Source organism: Pseudophryne corroboree, chromosome 6 (assembly GCF_028390025.1).
Source record: "Pseudophryne corroboree isolate aPseCor3 chromosome 6, aPseCor3.hap2, whole genome shotgun sequence".
NCBI classification, from domain to species: Eukaryota; Metazoa; Chordata; class Amphibia; order Anura; family Myobatrachidae; genus Pseudophryne; species Pseudophryne corroboree.
Window position 1 is genome coordinate 406,750,678 of NC_086449.1, and position 13,587 is coordinate 406,764,264.

The following is a 13,587-nucleotide window of genomic DNA, read 5'->3' on the forward strand; positions in this document are numbered from 1 at the left end:
CTGTCAGCAGCTCCCCATGTGTGAGATCATAGGGAGCTGCTGGAAGGAGCCGCACATCACGGCACTCAGCCCTGTAGCCCAGTGTCGGCCGGGGAGCGCTGCGGGGAGAGAGGTGCCTGGCCAGGGGGACAACCGTCTGCCTGCCCTGGTGCCCCTATCCCTTCGCCACTCTACCCATAGCCCGCCGCCCCGCTCCCCATAGCCTGCTGCCCCATCTCCTCACCTCAATCCAACTTTTTTTTAAAGTCGGATTGAGATTGTCGGAAAACGTGACCAAAACCTGTCAAATTTGGTCCCGTTTCCAACAGAAACATGCGGATCGGTGGCTATTCCGCAGATCCACATGCTTTCCGACAAGTCGAATTCCCCAACTTGTCGGAAGAAAAAGTCGGGGATTGAATGGGTCGGCACCCCTTCTGACCTGAAAAAGTCCAAAACTGCCGTCTTTTCGACAAGACGGCAGTTTTGACAGTAATTGAATATACCCCTACGGGTGCAAACTGTATTCTTACCCCTGCCATTTGAAACATAACAGTACAGTGGATAACAACATTGTTGTCATATTGTTATTCCCATTTGTTCATGGATGTGACATAATGGGCCGGATGTAATGTCTCGCAAGCTATTACATTTGACAGTAAGCTCCTCATTTGATAGTATGTTATATAATGTATATGATAATATGGAGACGTTGCATACTTCCCTAGCCATGCAATAATATCTAACAGGTCTCTGCCAGGAGACTCCTACAGTGCTGTGACTTATATCCCTGCTGACTGCCTTCAGGTCTACAGACCAGAAGAGAGGAGAGTATTGCAGGGATCACAGTTTATGGAGAAAATGTATTCTCCAGCAGGTCTCCTGCAGTGGGACCCAGAAGGTCAGGTGAGGCACATTTTCTTCTTGGTTCTAGGCATAATTTGCTACTGGACCATATAGCAATGCAATGGGCGCCTGATATCCAACTGATAACATTATCAACGCAAACTTACTTTACAATAGCTTGACCTCTCGTTTGCCCATTCAGTTTCTTGTAATATTCTATAACTCTATCCTCACTAGAAAAGAATAAGTACAGATGAGTTGTTTTACTTTATTTCTTTCTATACATATTTAACATCCACTGCATCCATTTCATGCAGAATATACTTGCTTTGGACGATTGTAAAGAAATATACTATATACATATAGTAAGAATGAGTCTATTATTTTAAACTATTGTATACATTTATTACCAAGGTCACCAAAATAAGAATTTACTTACCGATAATTCTATTTCTCATAGTCCGTAGTGGATGCTGGGGACTCCGAAAGGACCATGGGGAATAGCGGCTCCGCAGGAGACTGGGCACAAAAGTAAAAAGCTTTAGGACTACCTGGTGTGCACTGGCTCCTCCCCCTATGACCCTCCTCCAAGCCTCAGTTAGGATACTGTGCTCGGACGAGCGTACACAATAAGGAAGGATTTTGAATCCCGGGTAAGACTCATACCAGCCACACCAATCACACCGTACAACTTGTGATCTGAACCCAGTTAACAGCATGATAACAGAAGGAGCCTCTGAAAAGATGGCTCACAACAACAATAACCCGATTTTTGTAACAATAACTATGTACAAGTAATGCAGACAATCCGCACTTGGGATGGGCGCCCAGCATCCACTACGGACTATGAGAAATAGAATTATCGGTAAGTAAATTCTTATTTTCTCTAACGTCCTAGTGGATGCTGGGGACTCCGAAAGGACCATGGGGATTATACCAAAGCTCCCAAACGGGCGGGAGAGTGCGGATGACTCTGCAGCACCGAATGAGAGAACTCCAGGTCCTCCTCAGCCAGGGTATCAAATTTGTAGAATTTAGCAAACGTGTTTGCCCCTGACCAAGTAGCTGCTCGGCAAAGTTGTAAAGCCGAGACCCCTCGGGCAGCCGCCCAAGATGAGCCCACTTTCCATGTGGAATGGGCTTTTACAGATTTTGGCTGTGGCAGGCCTGCCACAGAATGTGCAAGCTGAATTGTACTACAAATCCAACGAGCAATCGTCTGCTTAGAAGCAGGAGCACCCAGCTTGTTGGGTGCATACAGGATAAACAGCGAGTCAGATTTTCTGACTCCAGCCGTCCTGGAAACATATATTTTCAGGGCCCTGACTACGTCCAGCAACTTGGAATCCTCCAAGTCCCTAGTAGCCGCAGGCACCAATAGGCTGGTTTAAGTGAAATGCTGAAACCACCTTAGGGAGAAATTGAGGACGAGTCCTCAATTCTGCCCTGTCCGTATGAAAAATTAGGTAAGGGCTTTTATAGGATAAAGCCGCCAATTCTGAGACACGCCTGGCTGAAGCCAGGGCTAACAGCATTACCACTTTCCATGTGAGATATTTTAAGTCCACAGTGGTGAGTGGTTCAAACCAATGTGATTTTAGGAATCCCCAAACTACATTGAGATCCCAAGGTGCCACTGGAGGCACAAAAGGAGGCTGTATATGCAGTACTCCCTTGACAAACGTCTGAACTTCAGGAACAGAAGCTAGTTCTTTTTGGAAGAATATTGACAGGGCCGAAATTTGAACCTTAATGGACCCTAATTTTAGGCCCATAGACAGTCCTGTTTGCAGGAAATGTAGGAATCGACCCAGTTGAAATTCCTCTGTAGGGGCCTTCCTGGCCTCGCACCACGCAACATATTTACGCCAAATACGGTGATAATGTTGTACGGTTACATCCTTCCAGGCTTTGATCAGGGTAGGGATGACTTCATCCGGAATGCCTTTTTCCTTCAGGATCCGGCGTTCAACCGCCATGCCGTCAAACGCAGCCGCGGTAAGTCTTGGAACAGACATGGTCCCTGCTGGAGCAGGTCCTTTCTTAGGGGTAGAGGCCACGGGTCTTCCGTGAGCATCTCTTGAATTTCCGGGTACCAAGTCCTTCTTGGCCAATCCGGAGCCACGAGTATAGTCTTTACTCCTCTCCTACTTATGATTCTCAGTACTTTTGGTATGAGAGGAAGAGGAGGGAACACATACACTGACTGGTACACCCACGGTGTTACCAGAGCGTCCACAGCTATTGCCTGAGGGTCCCTTGACCTGGCGCAATATCTGTCCAGTTTTTTGTTGAGGCGGGACGCCATCATGTCCACCTTTGGTTTTTCCCAACGGTTCACAATCATGTGGAAGACTTCTGGGTGAAGTCCCCACTCCCCCGGGTGAAGATCGTGTCTGCTGAGGAAGTCTGCTTCCCAGTTGTCCACTCCCGGAATGAACACTGCTGACAGTGCTATCACATGATTTTCCGCCCAGCGAAGAATCCTTGCCACTTCCGTCATTGCCCTCCTGCTTCTTGTGCCGCCCTGTCTGTTTACGTGGGCGACTGCCGTGATGTTGTCCGACTGGATCAACACCGGCTGACCCCGAAGCAGAGGTCTTGCCTGACTTAGGGCATTGTAAATGGCCCTTAGTTCCAGGATATTTATGTGAAGTGACGTTTCCATGCTTGACCACAAGCCCTGGAAATTTCTTCCCTGTGTGACTGCTCCCCAGCCTCTCAGGCTGGCATCCGTGGTCACCAGGACCCAATCCTGAATGCCGAATCTGCGGCCCTGTAGGAGATGAGCACTCTGTAACCACCACAGGAGAGACACCCTTGTCCTTGGAGACAGGGTTATCCGCTGATGCATTTGAAGATACGATCCGGACCATTTGTCCAGCAGATCCCACTGAAAAGTTCTTGCGTGGAATCTGCCGAATGGAATCGCTTCGTAAGAAGCCACCATCTTTCCCAGGACCCTTGTGCATTGATGTACTGACACTTGGCCTGGTCTTAGGAGGTTCCTGACTAGGTCGGATAACTCCCTGGCTTTCTCTTCTGGGAGAAACACCTTCTTCTGTACTGTGTCCAGAATCATTCCTAGGAACAGCAGACGCGTCGTCGGAATCAGCTGCGATTTTGGAATATTTAGAATCCATCCGTGCTGTCGTAGTACTACTTGGGATAGTGCTACTCCGACCTCTAACTGTTCTCTGGACCTTGCCCTTATCAGGAGATCGTCCAAGTAAGGGATAATTAAGACGCTTTTTGTTCGAAGAAGAATCATCATTTCGGCCATTACCTTGGTAAAGACCCGGGGTGCCGTGGACAATCCAAACGGCAGCGTCTGAAACTGATAGTGACAGTTCTGTACCACAAACCTGAGGTACCCTTGGTGAGAAGGGCAAATTGGGACATGGAGGTAAGCATCCTTGATGTCCAGAGACACCATATAGTCCCCTTCTTCCAGGTTCGCTATCACTGCTCTGAGTGACTCCATCTTGAACTTGAACCTTTTTATGTAAGTGTTCAAGGATTTTAGATTTAAAATGGGTCTCACCGAGCCGTCCGGCTTCGGTACCACAAACAGCGTGGAATAATACCCCTTTCCCTGTTGTAGGAGGGGTACCTTGATTATCACTTGCTGGGAATACAGCTTGTGAATGGCTTCCAATACCGCCTCCCTGTCGGGGGGAGACGTTGGTAAAGCAGACTTCAGGCACCGGCGAGGGGGAGACGTCTCGAATTCCAATTTGTACCCCTGAGATACTACCTGCAGGATCCAGGGGTCCACTTGCGAGTGAGCCCACTGCGCGCTGAAATTCTTGAGACGGGCCCCCACCGTGCCTGAGTCCGCTTGTAAGGCCCCAGCGTCATGCTGAGGACTTGGCAGAAGCGGGGGAGGGCTTCTGTTCGTGGGAAGAGGCTGTCTGCTGCAGTCTTTTTCCCCTTCCTCTGCCCCGGGGCAGATATGAGTGGCCTTTTGCCCGCTTGCCCTTATGGGGACGAAAGGACTGAGCCTGAAAAGACGGTATCTTTTTCTGCTGCGAGGTGACTTGGGGTAAAAAGGTGGATTTCCCAGCCGTTGCCGTGGCCACCAGGTCCGATAGACCGACCCCAAATAACTCCTCCCCTTTATACGGCAATACTTCCATATGCCGTTTGGAATCCGCATCACCTGACCACTGTCGCGTCCATAACCCTCTTCTGGCAGAAATGGACATCGCACTTACTCTTGATGCCAGAGTGCAAATATCCCTCTGTGCATCACGCATATATAGAAATGCATCCTTTAAATGCTCTATAGTCAATAATATATTGTCCCTGTCCAGGGTATCAATATTTTCAGTCAGGGAATCCGACCAAGCCACCCCAGCACTGCACATCCAGGCTGAGGCGATTGCTGGTCGCAGTATAATACCAGTATGTGTGTATATACTTTTTAGGATATTTTCCAGCTTCCTATCAGCTGGTTCCTTGAGGGCGGCCGTATCAGGAGACGGTAACGCCACTTGTTTTGATAAGCGTGTGAGCGCCTTATCCACTCTAGGGAGTGTTTCCCAACGCGCCCTAACCTCTGGCGGGAAAGGGTATAATGCCAATAATTTTTTAGAAATTAGCAGTTTTTTATCGGGGGAAACCCACGCTTCATCACACACCTCATTTAATTCATCTGATTCAGGAAAAACTACGGGTAGTTTTTTCACACCCCACATAATACCCTTTTTTGTGGTACTTGTAGTATCAGAAATGTTCAAAACCTCCTTCATTGCCGTGATCATGTAACGTGTGGCCCTACTGGAAAATACGTTTGTTTCCTCACCGTCGACACTGGAGTCAGTGTCCGTGTCAGTGTCTGTATCGACCTGAGGTAACGGCGTTTTATAGCCCCTGACGGTGTTTGAGACGCCTGTACAGGTATTAATTGATCTGCCGGCTGTCTCATGTCGTCAACAGTCTTTTGTAAAGTGCCGACACTATCACGTAATTCTTTCCATAAGACCATCCAGTCAGGTGTCGACTCCCTAGGGGGTGACATCACTAACACAGGCAATTGCTCCGCCTCCACACCATTTTCCTCCTCATACATGTCGACACAACGTACCGACACACAGCATACACACAGGGAATGCTCAGATAGAGGACAGGACCCCACTAGCCCTTTGGGGAGACAGAGGGAGAGTTTGCCAGCACACACCAGAGCGCTATATATATACAGGGATAACCTTATATAAGTGTTTTTCCCTAATATAGCTGCTGTATATATTTATATGCCAATTTAGTGCCCCCCCCCCCTCTCTTGTTTTACCCTGTTTCTGTAGTGCAGGACTGCAGGGGAGAGTCAGGGAGCCTTCCTCCAACGGAGCTGTGAGGAAAAAATGGCGCCAGTGTGCTGAGGAGATAGGCTCCGCCCCCTTCTCGGCGGCCTTTCTCCCGCTTTTCTATGGAAAAATTGGCAGGGGGTAAATGCATCCATATAGCCCAGGAGCTATATGTGATGTATTTTTTGCCAAAAAAAGGTGTTTTATTGCGTCTCAGGGCGCCCCCCCCCCAGCGCCCTGCACCCTCAGTGACCGGAGTGTGAAGTGTGCTGAGAGCAATGGCGCACAGCTGCGGTGCTGTGCGCTACCTTATTGAAGACAGGACGTCTTCTGCCTCCGATTTTCCGGACCTCTTCACTCTTCTGGCTCTGTTAGGGGGCCGGCGGCGCGGCTCTGGGACCCATCCATGGCTGGGCCTGTGATCGTCCCTCTGGAGCTAATGTCCAGTAGCCTAAGAAGCCCAATCCACTCTGCACGCAGGTGAGTTCGCTTCTTCTCCCCTTAGTCCCTCGGTGCAGTGAGCCTGTTGCCAGCAGGTCTCACTGAAAATAAAAAAACCTACTTTAAACTTTTACACTAAGCAGCTCAGGAGAGCCCCTTAGCCTGCACCCGTCTCGTTCGGGCACAAAAATCTAACTGAGGCTTGGAGGAGGGTCATAGGGGGAGGAGCCAGTGCACACCAGGTAGTCCTAAAGCTTTTTACTTTTGTGCCCAGTCTCCTGCGGAGCCGCTATTCCCCATGGTCCTTTCGGAGTCCCCAGCATCCACTAGGACGTTAGAGAAATATAAGTTGCAGTCAATATAAGATAATAAACTTGGGGCAGATGTATTAAGCCTGGAGAAGTGATAAAGCAGCGATAAGTGCAAGCTGATAACGCACCAGCCAGTCAGCTCCTGTCATTTTTCAAATCTGTAATGATTGGCTGGTGCACTTATCACTTCTTTATCCCTTCTCCAGGCTTAATACATCTGCCCCTATGAGTGTTTAAAGAGACTCAGAAGAATTTCATGAATGGTTTGTACTCTGGACATTGAACCCCTAATTCTCTGCCACTTGGGGAAGCAAGTAAATTGGGGTACTGTCAAACTATTATGGATTATTGAAAAACTTCTATAGATTGCAATGTTCTTTACATAAAATGTTTTCTAAACAGATACTATACAGGTTGCTGCAGGGCCAGCCATGACTCATTTGATGCCCTAGGCAAGATTGTGACTGGTGCCCCTCCTCCTAATGTCGGACCCTTTGCCTGTGCCACCAGTACGAGCACTCAAGAATGAGGTGTGGCCTCACCTAATGGGCATGGCCTAGTGACAGTGGGTGACTGGGGAGGCACAGTGTGACAGTGTCTCCAGTCATCAAATCTCTCCCCCTTGTGTGTCTCCAGCCTCCAAATCTCTCCTTTTTGTGTGTCTCCAGCCATCAAATCTATCCCCCTTGTGTGTCTGGTATCTGGTCTTTAGGTCGACCACACTTAGGTCGACAGTCATTAGGTCAACCACTATTGGTCGACATTATAGTACATGTGGACCTAGTGACCAGGTCGACCTAGAAACCATGTCAACATAATGACTGTCGACCAATAGTGGGGGACCTAATGACTGTCGACCTAAGTGTAATCGACTCTGTGAACCACACTCATGTGTCTCCAGCCATCAAATCTCTCCCCTTTGTGCATCTGCAGCCATCAAATCTCTCCCCCTTGTGCATCTGCAGCCATCAAATCTCTCCCCCTTGTGCATCTGCAGCCATCAAATCTCTCCCCCTTGTGTGTCTCCAGCCATCAAATCTCTCCACCCTGTGTGTCTCCAGCAATCCAATACCCAACCAGTCTCTTTAACAAGCTCTCATAATTTACTTTCTTCCCTCTGTCTCTCTCCTCCACATCACGCTCTCTGCTGTGAATGATGCTGACTGACCTTAGGTCATGCCAGCGTCACAACGATGGATGCTGCGGACAATGGGTTGTACAAGCGATTGCGCAGCAGTGCCAGAAAGCCTTTATTAGAAATGAGAGTCTCTTTATTTTACAATAAGTTGCATGCTCGGAGAGAGAGAACATTTTGAGAAATAAAGTGCCAACCATTCAGCTCCTGTCATTTCTCAAACACAGCCTGCAAAAGTTAGAAGCTGATTGGCAGGTACTTTATCTCTCACAGTTTCATCTCTCGCCCAGCTTTGATAAATACCTCCTTTAGTTCTAGTTATATGCCAAAAGCAGAAAGGATCTAAAGATATTAGTAAAAATCTTTTAATACCTAGATCCAAATAATTTCATAACATGAAAAACATTACACACATGTATATCCTGGCTCTCCAGCTCTGATAGGACATGCTGGGATAAGCAGTACAGTAACTGCTAGATGGGCACAGATTGCCTAAGGTACCTATGGTGTAAAATATATTGGTAGAGCTCTGCGAGTCCAGATTGTTCAGGGCAAGGATTACTATTAGAATAAGAAGGGCCTATAGTGATGTGATTGCCTCTCTATCTTATTGTTTTAAATAAAAAAAAAATGAAATCATCAAAAAACCCTGGGATCTGCTTCAGAAGGGTGTGCAAAATTGTGAGATGGTTACCTTTCATGAAAGCTTAACTAGTCCAAAGAAAACAAATATACTGAACAAATTCTTAGACTGAGATCAAGCATTTGCAAAGCTCATGAAAAGCCTGTGCCGTCATCTCAGCTGTTCACCTCCTAACTGCTATACTGTTAACAGTCCCTGGCAGCTGTATGAATTCCTTGTCTAACTCTAGACCACCTGCCAGTATCAAGGCTGAGAGAAGACTACAGTCTGGCTCTGCCTCAGCTTCTCAGAATCTATTGCAATTCAATAAATGCACCACATCATTGTATTAATACAAAAATATTCACTTAGACCCAATCTGCCACCAAAATTTCATGAATTGTGTAAAATGCAGTATTTTGTCTTTTCTGCGTGTGAAGTGCTCCAATGCTGATTCACCCCGCCTACTTCCTGTCAGCCAAGGTACAATTTCTGCTGCAGTTAGTGCTTTGTAAAACAAAAACCACATGTTGATAACACAAAGTATTGCCTCAGTATTAATACACCAATATCTCTAATGACAAGTTCAGAACAACTGGGTTTTGAATTTTTTACAACAGTAGATAAAAGGGGAAGGATTGGGAGAGGACAGACTGTGAAGATAAGGGCCCTTATACAGGTTGAGTATCCCTTATCCAAAACGCTTGGGACCAGAGGTATTTTGGATATGGGATTTTTCCGTATTTTGGAATAATTGCATACCATAATGAGATATCATGGTGATGGGACCTAAATCTAAGCACAGGATGCATTTATGTTACATATACACCTTATACACAGCCTGAAGGTAATTTTAGCCAATATTTTTTATAACTTTGTGCATTAAACAAAGTGTGTCTACATTCACACAATTCAATTATGTTTCATATACACCTTATACACACAGCCTGAAGGTCATTTAATACAATATTAGTAATTATTTTGTGTATTAAACAAAGTTTGTGTACATTGAGCCATCAGAAAACAAAGGTTTCACTATCTCACTCTCACTCAAAAAAGTCCGTATATCGGAATATTCCGTATTTCGGAATATTTGGATATGGGATACTCAACCTGTACAAGGAAAAATATAGATTATAAACTCCACCAGGGCAGGGACTGATGGGAAGGGCCAATGGGCCTAATTCAGACCTGATTGCACACTATTTTTTGCAGTGCTGCAATCAGGTAGTTGCCGCCTACAAGGAGAGGGGGGTTATCGCTGTACAGAGGTACGAACGCTTGTGCAGAGAGCAGCACAAACTAAAGTTTGTGCAGTCTCTGCACAGCTCAGGACTTACTCAGCCGCTGCGATGATCCTGGACGGAGCTGACGTCAGGAACCCTTCCTGAAAACGGCCGGGCACACCTGCGTTCTCCTGGACACTCCCTGAAAACGGTGAGCTGCCGACCACAAACGCCTTCTTCCTGTCAATCTTCTTGCGATCGCAGCTGTGATCGCTTTTTTAGTATAATCCGTCACTGTCCGGCGACCCCTGTCACCGGCCAGCAACCCTTCCTGAAAACGGCCGGGCACACCTGCGTTCTCCTGGACACTCCCTGAAAACGGTGAGCTGCCGACCACAAACGCCTTCTTCCTGTCAATCTTCTTGCGATCGCAGCTGTGATCGCTTTTTTAGTATAATCCGTCACTGTCCGGCGACCCCTGTCACCGGCCAGCAACCCTTCCTGAAAACGGCCGGGCACACCTGCGTTCTCCTGGACACTCCCTGAAAACGGTGAGCTGCCGACCACAAACGCCTTCTTCCTGTCAATCTTCTTGCGATCGCAGCTGTGATCGCTTTTTTAGTATAATCCGTCACTGTCCGGCGACCCCTGTCACCGGCCAGCAACGCACCTGCGCATTGCGGCCCGCACGCATGTGCTGTTCAGACCCGATCGCACGGCTGCAAAAAAAGGCAGCGTACGTTCGGGTCTGAATGACCCCCAATATTCTCTGTAAAAAGCTCTAATGAATATGTATAAACTATATAAAATAACTATTCTTGTTAATAATAATAATAATAATAATAATAATAATAATAATAATTCTGTTTGTGACATACATTACACATATAGGTATTTATGGGTACATTAACTAGTTCATGATTTTCAGTATCTAATACTGGAGACTCTCCTGGGAAAACCGAGGCTTATGGGATCACTAAGTAGAAGCAGAAATGCGTGTTCTAATCATGATATAAGTAAAACATACATTTAATGGATTAAAAACACTTACTTAAAAGGTGTTTAATAACTCAAACAAATTACAGTGATAGTAACAGAGCATATAAGAAAACTCCTACATTTACAACTCAATTACATTTTTTCCCATGGTACTTGATTGTGCCATATGAAGAAACAGAAACCTAACACATAGAAATATTGATGATTTGGTAACATTACCAGTATGCAAGGGATGGATGCTCCTTAAGGGCCTGTGTGGGAAGTGCTGGCAACTTCTTTAAATCTGTTCTTGTTAGTTCATCACTAAGAGGAGAGAAATGAGAGGGGTCATAATACATAACAAGGATCACGGCTGACCTGTACAGCAGCTGCCCCCATGGTGCTTGTTTATTCCTCAGCTTCTGTCTAACCTTCCTGCACGCCAGGCAGACACACCACAGCACCAGTGTACTCCAATCACCTGTTTTAAAGGGGCATGGGTCGTTGGGTTGACCCAACTTAGGTAGACACTCATTAGGTCGACAACTGAAGGTCGACATGGGCGTTAGGTCGACATGTACTTGGTCGACAGGTCAAAAGGTCAACATGAGGTTTTTGATTGTTTTTGGAGTCGTTTTCTCCGTAAAGTGACGGGGAACCCATATTAGTGCACCGTGTCCCCTCGCATGGCGAGCGAAGGTCGACCACTGAAGGTCGACATTTGCATTAGGTCGACATGTACTAGGTAGACAGGTCAAAAGGTCGACATGAGGTTGACTGTTTTTGGTGTCGTTTTCTCCGTAAAGTGACGGGGAACCCATATTAGTGCACCGTGTCCCCTTGCATGGCGTTTCAATCGTAGTCCACATGGATCGTTAAGTATGAAAAAATACAAAAAAATATGTATTTATTTTAAAAACTCATGCCAACCTTTTGACCTAGTACATGTCGACCTAACGTTCATGTCGACCTAATGCATGTCGAACTAATGGCATTGTCGACCTTCAGTTGTCGACCTAAGCTGTGTCGACCTAAGTTGTGTCGACCTAACGACCGTAACCCGTTTTAAAGGTATCTCTTTGAAAAGAGAATTTAAGAGAAGCGTATGGAAGATCTCATAACAGAAATTAAAAAGTAGTCCACTATATATGAGTCTGTTGAACGGACAAGTTTACTTTATATAAATCATACAGTATATTGCAAGCATTATAGGGATTTTCCAATATATTATTATGGTTTTAAATGTATTCCCTTCCTTATTATATAACATTGGTGGGATTCCCTCCCCTGTGATATTTATGTTATAACGCAGGGTCCTGATGATTACATGTAACCAGGACTGTTGTTTAACACCTTTGGACAGGTCAAAGACACCCCACCGGTCCAGGTTTTAAGTGTATCCATGCTTGGTCACCACAGCCGGCCCTAGGCATAGGCAAATCCCTAGGGCCTTTGGCATGCCATGGGGCACAAGCAGCTTCTGTAATAACTGTAATGTAGCATTCCGTATGCAGATACAGCCTATCAAAGTATTCACATGTAAAACACTGCAAGGTATATAGCATCCAGAATCCCAATAATCAGTCTTAGCTCGCAAAAATATTTTAAAAGAGCATTAGAGAGGCTTGTGTCCATCAATTCTAAGGACATCAATTCAAGGGATAGCTAAAATTTTAAACACAATTTCGATGTTACACCGACATTAAACTGAAGGGAAATAGAAAGGAGAACATTCTGCCCAAAATCTGGAATACTGAAAGACTTCTTTCAAACAACAAATGTAATTCTGCTTACTCTACACTTCAAACAACTCCAGTCTGAGTAACCTGTACACTTATCACTTAAATCTGTGTTAAGAACGCTGCAAGACCTTTCCACTTCATCTGCAACTAATCATGCTTTTAGTGTAACACAAACATCTGAATTCTCAGCTGTACCAGTGTAATTTTGCCTTTACATATTTTTAAAGTCCTCTCTGAATTACCATTGCTTTTTCCCTACTTTCACAACCTCTCAATTCTAATAGTCTACTTTAAAACTCAACTTATGCAACCTTTTAATCTTCAATTTTATTTTGCTTAAAACTATATGTCATTGAACATACACATTTACCAACTTGTACCTGCACTCCTGCAATTCTACTTTTCTGTCATACAGTCTCCACTCATAGTTCCATTTTTATTTTCCTTTCAATCATTTACCTTATCCATACTCTCACTCAGCGAAGGGATGCAGTGCAGGGAGGCGCCAGGGTTGGAGAGGCGCTGTCCCTGCTCTGCATCCCTTTCCTTCCCTGCTACGCTGCCTGTCTCCCCTGCTGCCGGCTGCTGTAGTGCTACGCCTGTCACACTGACAGGTAGCGGCGCCGGCAGCTTGTTGTAGCCTACTCCTCCCCCCCCCCCTGTGACAACGGCAGTGTCAATGTTTTGCCAAAAAGGGAGGGAGCTGCACGGCTACACGGGACCTCATGGGGGCGGAGCTACATGGTCCTCAGGGGGCGGAGCTACATGGACCTCAGGGGGGCGGAGCTACACAGGACCAGACCCATGATCCAGCATTCAAAACCAATCTCCCTGAGGCTGCAGCTATCATCCCCTCCCCATATGTCTGCCTCTGCTCCTCGCCTTCTCCACACCATCCCTGTCAGCACTCACTGCCTCACTCCAGGTTCTCCCAACCCTGCATACTTTTACAAGCGCGCGGCGCACAATCATTGCCCAAACCCTCTCCACCCCCCCCCCCC

General features: G+C 46.4%; 1 protein-coding gene across 6 annotated transcripts in view; it reads right to left on the reverse strand.

Annotated features, from left to right (window-relative positions):
* FRMD4A (FERM domain containing 4A) overlaps positions 1-13,587 on the reverse strand; it is a 751,780-nt gene that overhangs the window by 74,841 nt on the left and 663,352 nt on the right. For all 6 annotated transcript variants that reach the window (XM_063926906.1, XM_063926905.1, XM_063926903.1 and 3 more), the window contains exons 8-9: positions 11,085-11,168; positions 993-1,058 (exon numbers count right to left, since the gene is read on the reverse strand). In XM_063926906.1, coding sequence (XP_063782976.1) covers positions 993-1,058; positions 11,085-11,168 — 150 coding nt within the window. The remainder of the gene's footprint in view (positions 1-992; positions 1,059-11,084; positions 11,169-13,587) is intronic.